The 18,740-nt window shown below is 55.6% G+C and overlaps 1 protein-coding gene across 2 annotated transcripts; it reads left to right on the forward strand.

Moving 5' to 3' along the window:
- Window positions 1–3,987: 3,987 nt before the first annotated feature.
- On the forward strand, window positions 3,988–15,489 carry MYOCOS (myocilin opposite strand). 2 transcript variants are annotated; one of them, XM_059146557.1, is made up of 3 exons: window positions 3,988–4,683; window positions 12,624–12,769; window positions 15,154–15,489. In XM_059146557.1, exons 2-3 carry the CDS (start codon window positions 12,675–12,677, stop codon window positions 15,293–15,295), a joined length of 237 nt encoding a protein of 78 aa, XP_059002540.1. In that variant the 5' UTR covers window positions 3,988–4,683; window positions 12,624–12,674; the 3' UTR covers window positions 15,296–15,489. The 2 variants fall into 2 exon arrangements, with proteins under 2 accessions (XP_059002540.1, XP_059002541.1); XM_059146558.1 differs by lacking the exon at window positions 3,988–4,683 and having other exon boundaries at window positions 12,533–12,769.
- The last annotated feature ends 3,251 nt before the right edge of the window (window positions 15,490–18,740 follow it).

An 18,740-nucleotide genomic window follows, 5' to 3' on the forward strand; every position in this document is an offset into this window, starting at 1 on the left:
GAGAAGGTAATCATCTAAAGACTTGATTCCAACTTTTCAGAACTGTAAAGTTTATTCAGGCAAAATAAAGGTTGTCATGGGGGATAATAGGGCCTCTGTTCTCAGGGTTGCCATACTCCTTTTGAGAACAGATCTGTCGAGGAGGAGGAGAGAAGTCTTTCTGGATGATGCGAAGTGCTAAAAGTAGAACGTAGTTTCACCATTCTTAAGGCAGAAATTGAAGGGCCCAGAATAGATTTCAGTACTTACCGTTGGTATTTCTCTTATCTCCCCTGCCCGTTCATAGTCACTGTCGCCCACGTAAGCAGGCTGCAAGGGTTTTGCTTTACTCATCTTGTAAAGTGAAGTGCTAAGGGATTTTAACTGCCTAAAATCCCATATCCGGAACACGTGGCCTCCAGACCCAGCTTTAGGAAAACTAGTAATCCGGTCACTGGTGACCTGTGTACCTTCTTGACTCCTGGATGCTGGGATTCGTAAACATTTAGAGAACTCAAGTTCTGTCAGGCCCTACCTAGATGGTCCCAAACTTTTCAGTTTGAAGGGTTTTCTCACAGTGGGCTCTCCATTGCTGGTGTGGCTAAGGCCAGGGTCCTGGACCTGTACCGAAAGGGCCAGTAGTCACCGCTTCACGCACTTGCTTCTCACAGAGTCACTTCAGTTGCTTCTCTCTTTCATGTTCTGACCCTTCAGTTCAGTCCTCCTAGGTGTTAGGTCTTCAGAGCAACCCACTGTGTAGTTTGCGTTCCGCGCTAGCAAGCAGCCACGTGTGTGTGTGTGCAGTGGGTGGTGGTAACTCGAAACCATGAACACCTCAGGCCCTTTGCTAGGTAGGATCATACGGGGGTTTCCCACCACTGCCCCCTTAAAAAAAAGTATCCAGTGAAAGTGAGGTATTTATGTCAATGCTTCTCCACAGCTTGGTCCTGCAATTCTTACCTCTGGCCTTTCTGGCATGCAGCTCGATAACCCAGAAGGTGGTGGTGGTTAGATGGCGGCGGCGGCTTCAGTCCACTAACCCTTTGAACGTTTTCTCTGCCCTTGAACCATTCTGGGAAGTGGGAAGAGGGTGTTTTTGTCCTCAGCTGTTAATAAATTGTGCTTAATGATGGAAGAATAATTGGGGGAAGCGGCCTAGGGAATGAGCGTCATTTGAAAAGGCATTTAATTTGCTTATTTCCACAATGCAAATCACAGAGTGTAAACGTACTCTCGGGTGGAGGCAAGATGCAGAAGATAGAACCAGAACGTGCTCTCGTAGAAACACCTGAAAGGCCCGTTAGGTCTCAGCTGCGTCCAGGGCACCTGCCTGTGGTGCCCGGTGGGTCTCCTACCTTGGCACGTTCAGTATTTCCACATGCCCTTTCCGGTCATTTTCCACCCGTAATCTGTAGTTAGCCACAGCTGACATGTGTGTGGGAAACATCGTAATTTGTGTTTTAGGTGATCAGGAAATATCAGCCGTAAGATATCTGTGTGTGAAATGAGCTAGACCTGGACAGTGGGATCCTAACGTCGGACTGGCCTTGGCCTTGCACACTGCTGAAGGGAGTCATCTGCTCGGCCCTCTTCCTCCTTCCCTGCGCCGGTCTTCATTCATACCCTCAGGTGTAGGGTTGAGCCTGCTGTTGGCACTCAAGTAGGGGCTCTCCGTGGTTTTCCTGAAATAATCCAGAGACAGTGGTAATATATTTCAGGCCAAGAGTGCTATCGATTTTCAGCCTTTTTTGGGGTACGATGGGGTGGATTAGCAGGTCATGTTCAGCCTCCCACAGAAATGAAGCTTCTGTGATCTGGTGTCTCTTGGATTCTTGAGCAAAAGCCCTCAGGTCTGGGGCGCCTGGCTGACTCAGTCGGTAGAGCATGTGACTCTTGATCTCAGAGCTGAGAGTTCAAGCGCCATACTCGGTGTAGAAATATCTTAAAAAATAAAAGAAGCCTTCAGATCTTTCTGGACTGGGAAACCAAAAATTATGAATGCCTTAATTCCTTGATTTTAGGTGTGTACTGATTTTTCCATCCACTCTTGATGAAGCCTGTTGCCATTTCCTAGATGCCTGCTAGAGTCTTTTATGTAGGGTAAATACAGAATTCCTTTGAATTTTTACAGATACTCTCCCTCAGTTTTCCAGTTTTCCCCACACCTAATTTGACAAGAATTTTTTAGAGTGAAATCGGTAGAAATTGAAAACAGACCTAATAGCCTACTAGCAGTGGGCATCAATCAGTATGAAAATCTAGCAAGTGGTTAAAGTTTGCTTAAGACTCGCTAACGTACTCCAGATTCCAATGTAAGAATTACTTTTAAAAACACAAGAAGAGGACATGAACAGGCATTTCTGCAAAGGAGACATCCAGATGGCCAACAGACACATGAAAAAGTGCTCCACATCACTCGGCATCAGGCAAATACACATCAAAACCATGAGATACCACCTCACGCCAGTCAGAATGGCTAAAATTAAGTCAGGAAACGACAGGTGTTGACGAGGATGCAGAGAAAGGGGAACCGTCCTACACTGTTGGTGGGAATGCAAGCTGGTGCAGCCCCTCTGAAAAATAGCATGGAGGTTCCTCAAAAAGTTGAAAATAGAGCTACTCTGTGACTCAGCAATCGCACTATTGGGTATTTACCCTAAAGATAACAAACCATTATAATGATCAAAGGAGCACGTGCACCCTGTTTATAGCAGCAATGTCCACAATAGCCAAACTATGGAAAGAACCTAGATGTCCATCAACGGATGAATGAATAAAGAAGATGTGGTATATATACACAATGGAATACTATGCAGCCATCAAAAGAAATGAGATCTTGCCATTTGCGACGACATGGATGGAACTAGAGCGTATCATGCTTAGCGAAATAAGTCTATCAGAGGAAGACAATTATCATATCTCTCTGATAGGAAGTTGAGAGGCAGGACGGGGGGGGGGGTAGGGAAGGAATAAATTTAAAAAGATGGGATCGGGAGGGAGAAAAACCCTAAGAGACTCAGAGACTCTTAATCTCGTAAAACAGGGTTGAGGGGAGAGGGTATGGGTGTTGAGGAGGGTATATGCTATGGTGAGTGCTATGAAGTGCGTAAACCTGGCGATAGACCTCTACCCCTGGGGCTAGTAATACATTATATGTTAATAAAAAAAAAAATAAATTTGGAAACAAAGGATTAAAAAATAAAAATAATAAAAAAGGAAAAAAATAAAAACATTTCCTTCAACGGAGGAATAAGATACCATAGGAGGAGAAATTTTTTCAGAACTGGAGAGTTTGTTTTTTTTTAAAGATTTTATGTATTTATTTGACAGAGAGAAATCACAAGTAGATGGAGAGGCAGGCAGAGAGAGAGGGAAGCAGAGAGCCCGATGCGGGACTCTATCCCAGAACCCTGAGATCATGACCTGAGCCGAAGGCAGTGGCTTAACCCACTGAGCCACCCAGACGCCCCCAGAACTGGAGAGTTTTAAGCAAGAGATGAGACTCGGGTAACATTAGGCGAGGGGTTGAGCATCAATTATGTATCAGTCGCCAGGGATACAGAAGTCGGTTTCTTACCTCAGCATGGTCTGGTGGAGGAAGCAGAGACGCAGGCTGTGGCCTGAGGTTGGTCACACCTCCATCACTAATGACCTATTTTCTGGATGCCTTGAGCCATCTCCTAGTGGAGGCTTTCCCCTTCCCCCTCCATCTGTCTACATTGCTGATCTTTCTAAATACAATTAAGATCTTCTAAAGGCATTTAGGCACTACTTACCTGGCCTTGTTTCTCACCATTTCTTGACACACCTGCTAAGAAATAGGATTGTTCGTAGACTTTGGTCTTCTCAGTTTCTGAGGGGGAGGAAAAAAAAATCAACAGTTCCCTCATCTGAAATGAAAAGGGAGCCCCCAGATGCATTAGTGTTCAGTGGGGGAATTAGAGCAGGGATGTGTCATTCAGCAGGCCTGTGCTTCCAGATGAGTAAGTCTCAGGTCCAGGGACAATGCAGAGGAGCAAAAAGGAGGGACAGATGGGTTCTGGCCTCCGGGTTTAGATTTGCCAAGAGGCAGGGTCCCATGTCAGTGAGTTCACACCGTTCTGTGCAGGAGGTACCCGCAGTGCTGACTTAGGGCTGTGGTTTTCGAGCTGGAGGTACACACACGGTTACTGAGGCAGTTTTTAATATTTGTTTGGCTAAGGGATTCAGTGGTCCCTACAAAATGTAAGAATTAACATAAATTAACCAGTGCAGAGGAAGAGCTGCTGTCAGACTGTCGGTACAGGAAGCTGGAAAGAGTAGGACACCCAGAGTAAAGGGTGCTCCCGCAGAAGTTGCCAGTGCTCCCTACAGCCGCGGTGGGCTGGGGGGTTGGGTATCGGATTTCTGTAGTCTGAGACAGAAAAGGATGTTCCAGATTTTCCTTTTTTTTTTTTTTTTTTTTTTTTAAGATTTTAAAAATTTGACACAGGGAGAGATCACAAGTAGGCAGAGAGGCAGGGGGAAGCAGGCTCCCAGCTGAGATCATGAGGCTTAACCCACTGAGCCACCCAGGCGCCCCCACAGAGTTTCCTCTTAAATGGCTAAGTTACCAGACTTTATACCCAGCTTAAAGCCCCACAGGGAAATGGAGTCAGTCGTGAACATCGCTGCTTCATCCCTTCTTTCCTCCCCCAGCAGCCCAGAATCGGGGCCTGGTTCAAGGTACTTGAATTTTAAGCTTTGTCCCAAAGGCACTCGGGGATGTCATCCGGCCGCAGGTGAGGCGGGTCCCCTCTCAGCCACGGCGCGGTCCTTGGTGCCTCGCGTTCCAGAAGCCCCGGAGCAGCAGCGGCCAGGGGCCGGCGCCACCCCTGTCAGGCCCCAGAAAAGCACGACTCCCCCATCCCAGAAACTGCGCGTTTAATCAGGGCCGGAGAGTGGGGCGGGCGGGCGGGCGCGGCTCCTTCGCTGGCGGCTCGGGGGTCCGACGGGACGGCCCCCGCTCCGTGCCGGGCCGCGCTCCGCACCCTTGGGTGCCGTCCGTCCTGACACGGAGGCTTGGCCGGTGAGTCTGAGCCGATGGCCCAGGAACGAAGTAGGGGTAACGAAGTGTCTCAGGTCACGGTCCTGGGGTCCTGGGGTCGAGCCCCGCGTCAGGCTCCTGCTGGGGGGGGGGGGGGTCTCTGCCTCCGGCGCTGCCCTCGGGGCTCGCCTCGCTCGGATCGTGAAATCTTCACAAAGAACCACCACGGGGCGCACGAAACCGGCTCAGGGACGCGCGGAGGAGCCAGGAGGGGCCGCGGGTCGGGGCTCGGCCGCCCGGACGCGGGGGAAGCGGACCTCCCCGCCGGACCTGGGGCTGGTCGGGGCGCGGCGAGCGGAGCCCCCCGGCGCCAAGTGGCTCCGGAGACGCGGGGCGAGGCCGGGTCCGCAGGGCCGGAAGCCGCGCGGGGAGACGCGACCGCCCCCGGCTCGTGTCGCGCGGAGCCCCGACCCCGCAGGCGGTTCCCGGCCCGACGGAGCGCGGCGACCCCGGCCTCCCCCGCTCGGGACGCGCCTGCCCCGGCCCGACCCGACGCCGCGGCTCACGGCGCTCGGCCCCGCGGTTGTCGCCTGGGCCGGGGTCACCCCGCGGCCCGACGGGGGTCGCTCGTCCGGCCGCCGCCGCGCTTCGGGGCCGCGGGAACCGGCGCGGGGGACGCCCGAGGCCCGGGGCCGCCGAGACGAGACGCGGCCGGAGGGGCCGCCGGGGCCGCTGCCGCGACCGACGCTGCGGAGACGGGACCGTCCGCGACCCGCGGGCTTCGACCCCCGCGTCCTGTGACGGTGGCCCCGGCTGGGGGGGCGGGGGGCGGCCTCGGCGGCGGCTGCGGGCCGGGGACGGAGCCGGAGGCTGGAGGCCGCGCCCCGTGGGGTCCGCTCGGTCTCGGGTTCTTCGCGGACCAGGTGAGTGCGCGACCCGAGACGCCGCGGCCGGTCCCCGGTGACACTCTGGTCCCCGTCGCCGACGGCTCTGTCCGCGCCCCCGGGGCCGCCCCGAGACGACACGTGCCTCCGCGGTCCCGGCTTCGCGACGAGGGACAAGTGACCCGTCGGACGGGAACTTCCTGCTCCCGGCCCGGGGACCCCAGAGTAACTCGAAGCCACACAACGCGTATTTCCTGGGGCTCCGTCGGGTTAAGCCTCTGACTCTTGATTTCTGCTCAGGCCACGGTCTCAGGGTCGCGGGATCGAGCCCTGCCTCGGGCTCCGCGCTCCGTGTGACGCGGGCTTGAGACTCTCTTTCCCCTCCCGCTGCCTCCCCTCCGACCCCTTCCCTCTCTCTAAATTAGTAGAATCTTAAAAAGAAAAATAAAGAAATAAAAGTTTAAAAGGTTTGTTCTTCTGTCATGGGGGGTGTATTCCCCTCCTCAGACCAATAATTTCTAAACCCACAGGCCCAGAGTTGCAGGGATGAGAAACCCAGAATCTCCAAGTCTGCCCTTGGTTTCCAAAAGGTCAGGGTCCGCCCATGCTGTCACCCGTGCTGTCACCCAGAGCTCAGCAGCTCCGATGACAAACACCGACTTCACTTCTGTGGATCAGGACACAGGTGCAGGCCCGCAAGGTGCTTGAGGCTCGAGGTCTGTCCCGGGGTTGCGCAGCTCTCGACAGGCTACAGCCTCATTTTAGGGCTCGTGGGAAGTCCGTCCCCTCCCGAGGCCACTCTTGGTTGTTGGTAGGCCTCCGTCCCCTCGTCACTGGGCCTCCCCATTACGGCCGCTGCCTTCAAAGGAATCAGGCCAGCAGGAAGTCCCCAGACAGAAACCACAGTCTTCCATCCCATCGTCCTGGAAGTGACAGCCCGGCGCGGCTGCCGTGTGCTCTTTCTCAGGAGCCAGTCCCCAAGTCCGCACGCAGGCGGAGGTGACGGGAGGTCGGGAATGACAGGAGGCCAGGACCCTCAGGGGTCTAGGAACTTCCTGCTACACGGTCACTGTGCATCTCCAGATGGCATGTAGCGTTTGTAGTCCTGTTTCCGAGCTCCGACCAGCCAGCCGAACCCCCCGTGGTGTCCAGTCTCTCCTGGGGCCGCATGTCCCCAACCCCCATGCAGTAAGGGACCAGATGCCCAAAAGCACCTGCTGGGACCGTTTCCGGTCATCATCATTGTGCGGTGCCACCCCAGCTGCCTGGCAGCTGCTCTCCCACCGCGGCCGGACGACAGAACCAGACAGAACTGTCCTCCCCCAGCTACCCCGGGACGAGCCTGGGGACAGGCGCTGTTGTGCTGTGCGCGGCCGCCGTGGGCCCCAGCCGCCCGCTGGCCCCTCAGGTCCACGTGAGCACATTGGGGTGCGGCCCGGGTCTCCCGCTGGGGCGCTGCGGGGCTGCGAAAACTCAGCACCCCGAGGGGCCCAGAGCCGCTGAGACAGGCAGCTCGGCCGTGTGCACGCTTCCACTGCCAAGGTCAGGGGCTCTGCCGCCGACGGCATTGGCCGTGGTTCTGCTCCCGGAGCTCGGGACCCGGCAAGCGACCCCTTCGTCCGCCGGCACCCCTGGAACCGGGAGCCCCCCTGGCTGGAGCTGATCCCGGGGCTGGGAGGCCGCACCTGCTCCAGAAGCTGCTCCCAGCGGGCGCGCCGTCGGGGGCTGGGCCGGGCCAGGCTGGGATCCAGGAGGCCAGTCACCAGGCGCCGCGAAGAGCGCAACCAGAGGCGGGACCATCCTTGGTAGCGGACCCGGGACCGCTGTGCCCCCGACGGCTGCCACGGTGGGGTGGGTCCACCCCACCCGCTGGGACCAACACGACGGCGCTGCCATCCTGGAATGTCCGCCGTGGTCTTCGGTGTGGCTTCTGCAGAGGCCGGAGGGGCGCCTGGAAAGGGGAGGTTCGAGGAACCACCACCCCCAGCCCTTCCGGCTTCTAAGGAGAGCATCCGACAGGGCTGTTGCCGCCTCCCCACGAGGTACTGACTGTGATGGCCCCGAGGAGGGGGTTCAGCCTTTCCCACCCCGACCGTGCGTCCCCCGGCCCCGGGCTAGAGTCCCGCCAGCCTGGCAGGGCGTCCGCCCCGGTCCCACACTCAAGCCGCGGACGGACCCCGTGGCCTCTCCGTCCCCCCAGCTCTAACACAGCGACCGTGCTGACACCTCCGGCCCAGCAGCAGGAATCAGCAGGCTGAATCCTGTGTCGAGTTCGTCAAAGCGGGACTCCCCAGCATCGGGCCACTTGACTGAGCAAGTGGCCCTGGGTCCCTCCTGGCAGTCATCACCGCGGTTTTACGGCCTCTCCTCCCGATGACTTCTTCCAGTTGGCAGTATTCCAGGTCCGGAAACTGAGCAAAGAGACAATGACTTCGCGTGGACATGGCGGCCACTGATCGCCGCTCGTAGAAGCGTCCACACTGGTTTGCTTGGAGAAACCGAGCGATATTTGTGGTCTGCCCAGCTTTCCTGGGAACGCTGTGCTCTAGTAACCGCCTCTGCAGTTCTGCGGGGATCAAACCAGCCAGCCGCCGCTCCAATTTTGCCGCTCATTATGGTAATTTTTTCCACCAGTTTGGGATTGTGGCACACGACTAGCTGACCTCTTGTTTCATTAGCCACTTTGCTCGCTGCCCTGTGAGGCCAGTTCCAATAACCGCATCTCCCGCCGTCAGCCCCGGCCTCCAGAGGACAGGACGGCCGCCCCTGAGCATCCCAGTGATGCCTCAACACTTCCGTGCAGTGCTTACTTTGTCCCTTTGGTGAAACGAGTGTCCTCCAAGGTGACCCACAGAGTGTACCCAAGGGCTGAGTTTTCTGCCCTTATCCAGTACATCCAGTCTGCAGTGCCCACGTCTCTGATCCTTCCGCTCCCTTCTTCCATTTGTTCCAGAATTTCTACTTTATTTAATGTGGGCCTTCCCTTTCCCCTGGGTTCCCAGAACCATCAGCAGGCAAAGATGACTTCTAGGTTTGAGACTCAAACAGCCGAAAGGAAGGGGCTGCCCCTAAAAGAAACGGGGAAGACAGCTGGTGGGACACATGTGAAGGAGTCGAGTAGCGCTCAGTCTTGGACATGTCACGTGTACGTGGTTATTAGCTAAATGGAGATGCCACGTAGGCAGCTGGTGCGTTCATCTGGAGTCCAGGGGACAGATCTGGGCTGGAGGCAGATGGGTGCCATCGTCCTATGGACGGTTATTTCAACGATGCAACTAAACGAGATGGACAGGGAGACGGGTGTGGAGAACAGAAGAGATTCAAAGCCTGAGCCCGGATGCTCTAGTGTTAAGAATCGAGGAAGAGGCAAAAGGAACTGAGGGAGTGACCAGTGAGCTTGGAGAAAGTCGAGGAAAACGATGTCTCCAGGGCAGAGGGATCCATGGTTTCCAGAGCCACAGGCGCAGGGCTGAGGGAACGTGAAGGGAGGAACGGAGAGAGAAGACACAGGCAAGTCTTTTCCAAGAGATTTTTGCTCATCTGTTGTGTGGTGGGCAACAGTGGGTGCAAGAGGGGGTTTGAAGACGGGAGGAAAGACCGTGTCTGTGCACTGCTGGGAAAGAGCCGGCGGAGAGGGAAGGAAAGCGGATGTTCGGGGGGGGGGGGGGTGCTGCTAAGCAAAGGCCTTGGGGGCCGGGGGGGGGGGGGTAACAGAGGATGGCGTTTGGCGCCCGAGTGCGAGGGCAGCTTTGGAAAAAGTGTTCAGCGGGTCAAGGGCTCGCCTGCAGGCGCCGGAGAGGAGGCGAGGACCGTGGGCAGCGCCCTTCGCAGACTCTCACCACGGCGGCAGTTTTCTACGCGGCCCGAGGACCGGGAAGAAGCGTCTGAGGTTTGAGCTGAGAGCTTTCGTGGCCTGGATGAGCTCCCACCTGAAGTCTGCGGTCCCGGCTGTGAAGCGGGACTGGTCACCAGGCTGTGTTTCTCTCGGGCACACACAGCTGCGGGAGGCGAGTGGGCCTCGGGCCGGCACTCGGCCAGGCAAGCAGGACGACCCAGCAGCGGCCCAGGGAGCTGAGCTGCCGGCAGGGGACTCAGGTGTCGCGCTGGTTAGTGCTGCTCATCCTACAACCTGCGGACATCACACCCCAGGTTTGTGAGGTTCCCGGCGATTACGGCTGAGTCACGGTCGCAAAGCGGGCTGGAGCCCCATGCTTCTGTTGTCGCAGGGATGGCCAAGGAATGGTGTCCCTAGACTCTCCGGGTCACCTCCTCCTGTGAGGCTCAGCCCGGTCCCCCTTCCTGTTCTTCCGAGAGGATCCCCGTCCCTTGTCTGCCACGCGGACCCGCACAGCAGATCCCGTCAGTGAGATCAGCCCCCTGTGTGTGCCACGCACATCACCAAGAGAGCCCGGCGGAAGGTTGCCCCTATTTCGAATGAACAATCATGTGGTAGCTGTGTACGTGTTGTTTCTAGAGAACACAGGCTCTCACTGTATCTTACCCACTCATTTGTTTTGTGGGTGGACCAGCTTGGTTGTTAAGCTTACACACTTCGACTCCAGGCAGCCAACGTTCTGAATCCCAGCTCTGCAAGCAGCCGCAGCCTTCCGCTGGGGTCCATACTGCAGTCGGTGTGAAGAAAGACCCCCTTTTCCTGCCAGGCTGCTGCTTGCCCATCCAGACTGGAAACTTTGGGTTTGGGTGTCACGATTCCGAGAAAGGTGTCTTCGAGGCGTCTGGCCCATCATGAAGGATCCGTGGTGTGGGAGGCAGGCGGGTTTGCGGTGTGCTGAATCGTTCGAGACGTATCTGCACCACATCAGACTGTCCCCGCGTTCCTATCTAAAGCTGAAATGTTGTTCCCCAAGCCGCTGTGTCTCAACAGCAGCAAACAAACACAAAACAGACCATTGTAAGAAGTCAGTACCGTCACTGTGTCCCTTCTGGAGTTGATGTGCAATAGTTGCTTCCGACATTATTCAAACACCATACAGATGTGTGTTTACATTTTGGAAAACCCTCCAGAGTTTAGAGACTTGGGTAATCATAGGGCCGAAGCCAACAGATGGGAACACAATGCTGTGGTTGTTGGGCTCCCACTAGGATCTCCACGCTCCGCCAGGCCCTGGGATGGGAGAGAAAGGAAAATGGACCTTCTGTTGCCAAAAAGTACGTTTGTGAGGAAGAGGCTTACATTCCTGGCTATTACGTGCAGAGCAATCTATGTACACGCATAGCTTCATAGTCATCCTGGGGCTACATATATTTACACATTTACATACGTCCTGGGGCAGATACTTAAACACTTTAACATGGGGGCGGGGAGGAAGGTCAAAATGAAGGACTTTCGTATTTTCTCACCCGTCACTACTGCCCTAGTAGTTACTCCCCTTTTACAGGTAAGAAAACCGAGGCTCATAGAGGCTAACTCACTTACCCGGGATCACTCAGTGCAAAAGTGAGAGCCTTGCCTTGCCATCAGTCTCTTCTGTTCCAAAGCCAAGGCACCTGCCGCCTCATCAGGAAAGTGGGAGCAAGGGCGGTGCCGTCCTCTCCCTGCAACATCTGTGGGGATTCCTCATCCAGGTCACATTTGCAGGGAAAAATTTGTGTCAGCTGCTACCTCCCCGGGGCAAATCAATCCCATTAACGCCAGTTCCGAGAAAGCCTGACTCCATGGGGATAAAAGACAGAAGAAGTGAAAGCTAATGGTGGTGACATTCTGGTCTTTTCCTTCCCCGCGGAGGTGCTGTCGCTGACATGTGGGTCCAGAGTCTGTAACGGGGGCACTGCTCCCCGAGACCATGAGCTGAAGAGTGCAACGGGTCCCAGACTGAGCTGAGCGGGGGTTGAAAGGTACAGCAGTTGGGTGACCTCCTGAGAACAAAGTTTTCCTGCCAGAAGAACAGACTGGGGAGGTCAGGACCTCCCCGGTCATGCCACAGGGTCACCTCGAGAGTGTGGCAGGGGTCCCGGAATGGAGACTCCTTCCTTTTCCTTGGAGAGGGCTCATCCGTGGGGGCAGAAATCCAGGGTCGCTGGGCTCCTCGGTGGAGTCTTTGCAGCCAGGCAGGCCCAGCTTCAGATTCCAGCTGTGTCCCGGGGAAGCTGCCTCCTTCCTCCCCAGCTCAGTCTCCCCGTTCATTCCGCGGGGGGCCCAGAGCCTCGTTCGCACAGTGACTGGGTCTCCAAAGAAAAGGTTAGAGGACATCCCAGGTAGCCAGCACTAAGTGGGTGGCTGCTGTGACCTTCCGTGTCAGCGTCGTGTCCCCCGTGTCTCTGCCACGTGCTCCTCTGTCAGCCCCAGGTTGGCCCATGGCCCTTTCCTCTTTTTTTTTTTAAAATTATTTATTTTTATTATTATGTTCGATTAGCCAGCATATAGTTTCTTGTTCTAAGGAGCAGGTAAGAAGGTAAGTGCTCCGGGAAGAAAGCGGCAGGTGTCGGTGATGCCAAGCAGCCCGGGAGGGGAGGGCTCCCTGGGAGAAGCACGTGGCGCGGGAGCAGTGGGGGAGGGCCCAGCCGTGCGACCTGGGGAGAAGGCCGTGGCCTCTCTGGGCCTCCATTTCCCCAACTTTTACCTTGGGGATCATCTTACTGACCTCGATTTTGAAGAAGTATCTGCCTGGGGACCGGCGGGGCCGGGGGCACGGGGTGGCTGGGCTGTAGGGAGGCCCCACTGAGGCCCCAGCAGCGACGAGCTGGGCGGGACCCACGTCTGGCCTGAAGGCCGACTACTGGCGCTTGTGTTCTAGATTCGGAGGTGCCGACGGCCCGGAGCCCTTGAGCCCTCAGAGTGCAAGGCCATGGCCCAGAAGAGCCTCACAGTCCACGCCAACAACCTGCCCTACGGAGACCTGGCCTCCGAGGTGACGAGGCGCAGAGTCACCATGGCCACGGGGTAGGTGAGCGCTGTCCCGTGCGCAGGGGCGAGGGGAGGGGGCGGACCCCACCCGCCGCTGCAAAGCGCCGCACACCTGGTGCGCTGCGCGCAAGCCTGTGCACCTGTCGCTTCAGGGCGGATGTTTTGGGCGAGAAACTGCCTTGTCCCCCATGTCGAAGCCGACTTCTGTGGCCTTTCAGCAGGCAGGGAAAGCCGGGCGGGGATGGGCTTCAGATCCGGGGCTCTTCGTTGGGGTGGGGGGTCGCGTGGGCTCTGGGCGCAAGGGGCGATGCGCCCCCGGGATGGAAACCAGGACTTGGCCGAGCCTGGCCACAGCCTGGTTCCCAGCGTCCGGGAGCTCCCTGCAGGCAGCCCTGCCCTCTCCTGCCCCGCGGCCTGGCGCCCCGCACGGGCCGGATCGGACCCTCACCCCGCTGCACCCTCCCCGGACGGTGGGCTTGGTGCGATTTGTATTTTAAATCAAGCGCACAAAGGGTTTTGGCTTAAGGATGTCCGTGCAGTCTCCGTGATCTGCTCAGAGTAAAAACTCCGGTGTTTGCCCGAAATTCGGATCTCACTGGGCACCATGTATTGTGATTTGCTGACTCTTGACGAGCCCATGATGGCCGGTGTGGAGTGTCCTGTCCTCTCTCTGGTCCCAGGTCCTCAGATCTAGTCGCGTGCCCAAGACCTCTGCTATTTAAAGGTGAAGAAAGAAAGATTAGGATTTAGTAGGGCTGAAAACCAGCCTTACTGACACAGCTGTGCGGCTCGCGGCAGCTCCTTTGCTGCTTGTCTGGGGTTGGGGCCTGTCGGAGGCTTCCCCGTGGGGGGATGGGCGCTACAAGCTGGAGGGAGGGGGAGGGGCTTCCTTGCTCACCTGCAGCAAAGGCCACCATGCTGCGATTTCTTGTGTTGGTTAAGTGCGTTTGCGAGTTACCTTCTCTAGTCTCCATGAATGGAACCCCCAAAAGAGACCAACAGCCTAGAAACGTCTGCCAAGAAACCTGGCTTGAACTCCTAATAACGCCAAGTGTGCATTAACCAGGAAAACTGGCCAAGCTAACGCTTGTCGTTCGAGTTTTGTCAGTGAACGTAGGAACAATGGTTTTATTAAAACTGATACTTAGTTGTCCAAAAAATAAAAATTGACTTGAAATATGGACCTCCATCCAGTATTACTCACAATGCTTCTTGACCTTAGAGTTTGAGGGGGAGGGATGTATGACCTTGGCGAACTGATTAAAACAAAACCAAACCAAAACCTTAGGTACAGTGGCTTATCATAGATGTGGGATGTTGCAAAGCTGCACTGACAGGGGCACACGGCAAGTGTGACCCCCGGGTTGACCTCATGGGCGTGGGCCTTGTCCCGGGGAGGCTGTGGTCCCTCTGCTCCAGTGTTTGCTGAAGAAGGAAGAACGTCCAGAACTCTGAGGCTTCCCTTAACCCTTTCTCCGTCACCTCCTGTCCCTTCAGCAAAGTCAGGGGACAGCTCTGACTGGCGGGTACGGCAGTGCGCTTGTGGAGATCGGAGGCCGGAGTCCGGGTCTGCCTTGTACTAGCCCCGTGACTGGGCTAAGTCCCCCCTAGCTCCGCCGCCTCGGCTGAGAACTCGTCGTGAGGTGTGGCTGCGAGCCTACGGGTAGACGTTTCTAGCTCCAGGTGCCTGACTCCTCAAGCCCTTGACAGGCTAGTCCTCCCCTCCTGAAGATGGGGTCCGCCCAGCCCTGAGCAGGATGGGAACACGCTGGTAGAACCCAGAGAAAGGCTAGCCTGCAGGTTTGGGGGATCCCAGGGCGGAAGTTAGGCAGAAAAGAGGGACAGAGTGGACTTAAGGCTGAACTGGGCAGGGCTGCCTGGGTGGCTCAGTCAGGTGAGCGACCAGTTAACTCTTGGTTTCAGCTTGGGTCATGATCTCCGGGTCATGAGATCAAGCCCCCTGTGGGGCTCTGTGCGCAGTGGGGAGTCCGCTTGGGGTTCTCCCTCTCCTTGCCCTCTGCCCCTCCAACCCATAAAGAAGTTAATTTAAAAAATTTTTTTAGAAAGGCTGAACTAGCCAGAGACTAGCTGAAATGAGAGCGAGAGAGAGCGAGCCTGTGCTCAGCTGACATGACAGGGCACAGGCTGGTAGGGCTGGACCCACGGGGCCAGTGGAGGGGACAGCTGGGCCCTGAGAAGAGCTGAGTGGTGACTGAAGCCTGGCCAGAGTCCCTCTCCCTTCTGCCGGCTGAGAGCTCTGTAGGCCTGGGTAGAGGAGTCAGGAAGGATGTCCTTCAGTGTGATGACTGGTTCTCCCTGGGGTCTGGGGGTTTCCTTTGTTCTGTTCTCCCCCGCCCCCTCAGAATCCTGTATATTTAAAAAAAAAAAAAAAAAAAAATTCACTCTGCCTTTCCTCCCAGAGAAGAGATATCTACCAAGAAAAGTGATGAAGCCGGGGAGATGCCCCCCACTCTGGACTCGGAGCAAGGCCCTGCTGGCGTGGCTGGCCCTTCAGAACCCCCCGCGCCGCCTCCTTCCCCCGCTGAAGACTGCAGAGTCTGAGCCGGCTGTGAGAGCCCGCCAGGAGGTTGGGGGTGTCTTTGAAGCCGGTCTTGTCTTAGAACATCTTTGTTCTTCCTTTCCTCACGGCTGAGTGGTGTTTATCCTCACGAATGCACTAGGGCTATCTTTGGTTTTTCAAGCCAAGTCAATGATTTACATTCACATTTGAGCTTTCATTTGCCTTGTTCTATGGAGAGTCGTCAATTGTATTTGAATTAAAAAAAAAAAAAAAGGCGAGACTTCAGAGTTTATTAAATCGGGTTGGTGAGAAGTCCAGGAATCTGTGACTTTAAAGAACTGCGCTCCGGAGAACTAGGAGAGATTTGGGTTTTCAAAGCTCAGCCGGGCACATTACAGTCTTGTGGCCTATGCACTCGTTTAACTGAGCTGTGTTGTGTCTGCTGGTGCCGGGCTAATGGTCGTGCACATTTAAGGACAGTACTTTCAAGCTGTGCTTCTAGGAGATTTAAGTGCATTTCAAACGCTGTAGCAGAAGAAACCCAAGCTGAAAAGAAGCCATGTGCAGAGTGGGAGAGAAGTCTTGTTCAGATCCAAGGTCAAGACTCTGCACCCACCCCCAGCCCCCAAAGTACTTCTAAGGACTTCTGAGGCTCGTTGGAGCAGCTTGAAAACATAAAAAATGTGATAATTCCTCTCAGCTCATGATCTCAGAGTCCTGGGACCGAGCCCCACATCGGGGGTCTCTGCTCAGCAGGGAGCCTGCTTCTCCTGCTCCCCCCACTTGCACTCTCTATCTCTGTCAAATAAAATCTTTAAAAATAGCATTTAAAAAATTTAAATCCACATATGAAAACTATCCTGATATTCAGAGAGCGAGGGAGCACAAGCAGGGGAGCAGCAGGCAGAGGGAGAAGCAGGCTCCGCGCTGAGCAGGGAGCCCGACGCAGGACTTACTTGCAGGACCCTGGGATCATGACCCGAGCCAAAGGCAGACGCCCAACCGGCTGAGCCACCTGGGCATCTCCTGAGGTGCTTTTATTTCATCTACTTCGTAGGGTCCCTGTGGGTGTCCTCTCTCCAAGCCTGTCCTTAAAAATGTACTCTGGTCCCCCCACCCAACCTTTGATCAGGTGCGCTTCCTTGCAGCAGCATGGGGCAGGGGTCGGGGGGAGCGTGCGTGGAGCGCCTGTCCTCGCCAGCTGGGTGCTCCCATTAGTCCCGACCTCCTCCGTCAGAAGACGAAACAAACCTGCACTGTCCAGTAGGATAGCCAGTAGCCACGTGTGGCTACTTAAATTCAAATTCATTAAAATTAAATAAAACTCAGTTCCTCAGTTGTGCTAGCCACATTTCCACTACTCGGGAGCTTTATGAGACTAGTGGCCACCATACTGGATGCTGCAGATCTAGAACACGACTAACGTTGCAGAAAGTTCTACGAGACCGTGCTGGAACAGAGAGGTCAAGTGGTTTGGCAAAGGTCAAACGGCCAGTTAAGAATAGAATCCAGGAGGGCAAAAGTAAGAAAGACTAACCATTGTGGTATTTTATTTCCAGTTCTTTTGTTTTTTTAAGGTTTTACTTTTAAGTAATCTCTACACCCCCCCCCCCCAAATATGGGGCTTGAACCCACAAGAGTTCATGGAACATGGAAGAGTTGCATGTTCCACTGACTGAGCCAATCAGGCGCCCCTCCAGTTATTTCTGAACAAGTTCCAGGATGTTTTTTTCAGTTCACGTATTTGTTTTAAAAAAAATATGAATTAAAAGGGGCACCCGGGTGGCTCAGTCAGTTAAGCATCTGCATTCAGCTCAGGTCAAGATCCCAGCGTCCTGGGATCGAGGCCCACACGGGGCTCGCTGCTCAGCAGGGAGCCTGCTTCTCCCTCTCCCTGCTGCTCCCCCTGCTTGTGCGTTCTCTCTCTCTCTCTGACAAATAAATAAAATATTTTTTTAAAATTAAATTGCTAGGAAACAAATGGACTAAAAAGAATAATAAAAAATAAAAAATATTGGCTACTATGTGCGCCAAGCACTGCTCTAGGGACTTATCACTGAACAAAACCGTCAGTTCCTGACCCCAATTCCTGACTCCATGGAAGGTGTTTTTGGTTTGAAATCACCTAGGGAGCTTCCCAGGTGAAATCTGAAGCCAGCCCCGGCGTGCAGGAGGTGGTGTAGGGGTGGGTGGCGGACTTCACAAGCACAGGGTGCTACCACACAGGCTTGTCTTGGGTGGCAGCAGGATGACAGGACCCTTGCATTACTGGCCACGTCTCGAAAGTTTATAGAGAGGCCTTCACGGGGCTCAGGTGTGTCTGTCCTGCAGGTGTCTTCAATACCTCCTCACCGCGTCCAGGCTGAGCCCTCGGAGCTGCCCCGGGGAGGGGGAGAGGCCAGCACGAGCCACATTCCCAGCGCAAGGAAGGGAGGTGAGGGGCCTCTGCACCGGGTCCAGCTCCAGGGCAACCCGCAATCCCCTCCTGGGGAGGAGCTTCCCCAGGCCTCCCCAGTGATGACCGTGGCCGACCTTGCAGTCTAGTGAGCCACTCCCTCTTCCCAGACGGGTCCTGGGTGGTCAGCAGGGTCTTCAGGGGCCGTCTCCGGGGTGGCCCCTGTGCGGGCTGGCTGGGGCACGGGAGGCACACGTCACGGGAGCACGCAAGAGAAGTCACTGATTCAGGCGGTGATGCCTGAAAGCAGTGACTCATTTTTCTACGACAGCCTCTGATCTGAACTACTGGTTTATCAAGTCCCCTAAGCTGGAGGTCGGATCAATCAGGGTGTTCCTTTGTGTCACGTGATTGAGTAAAGACGACCCGTTAGCAGACTCCTCGGGTATGAACACCGTGTTCTATCCGAATAACCCTGAGATGACTTCAGCATTTCAGTGTTCAGAAAAGACAGGCTTTGTCTGCTAGTCTTTAAGACTTGCTGGCTGAACTTATTTTTTTTTCTTTTTCTTAAAGATGTTATTTATTTATTTGAGAAAGAACAGGAACAGGGGGAGTGGTAGAGAGAGAAGCAGACTCCCCGCTGAGCAGGGACCGCCACCCCCCAGCGCAGAGCTCGATCCCAGGACTCCAGGATCATGACCTGAGCTGAAGGCAGATGCTGAGTCGACTGAGCCATCCAGGCGCTCTCAAGGGTGCATTTCAGCAGGTCTTGCCTGCTGTGGAGATGGAGTACTTCCCTGTCACCCCGAAGGGCCAAGTAAGTCCGCCATCCCTGTGGGATGAGATGGGCTTGGTGTCCTCAGGGGCATTCACACCGGTTGAGAGTCGGGGGTGGGGTGCTGGCCGTTTCCCATGACTTCCACACCGTTACAGCCTTGGGTGCCTCCACGGGGGTCCCCGGGCTGGCATCTGGGCACAGGCCCCGTGGTCGATCATTCAAGCGTGTATGCAAGACTGGGCCAGAGCTTCAGCCCGCCCCACCATTGTTAGTAACTTGATCTGCTCCTTTAATAGTCATGTTTTCTTTC

This window comes from Mustela lutreola, chromosome 14 (assembly GCF_030435805.1).
Source record: "Mustela lutreola isolate mMusLut2 chromosome 14, mMusLut2.pri, whole genome shotgun sequence".
NCBI lineage: Eukaryota > Metazoa > Chordata > Mammalia > Carnivora > Mustelidae > Mustela > Mustela lutreola.

Bases quoted from the DNA above. Each gene is read 5' to 3' on its own strand.
- MYOCOS (XM_059146557.1), top strand. From the start codon at position 12,675: ATGGCCCAGAAGAGCCTCACAGTCCACGCCAACAACCTGCCCTACGGA. The intron at 12,770-15,153 runs GTAGGTGAGCGC...CTTTCCTCCCAG, and splicing joins AGAGTCACCATGGCCACGGG to AGAAGAGATATCTACCAAGA.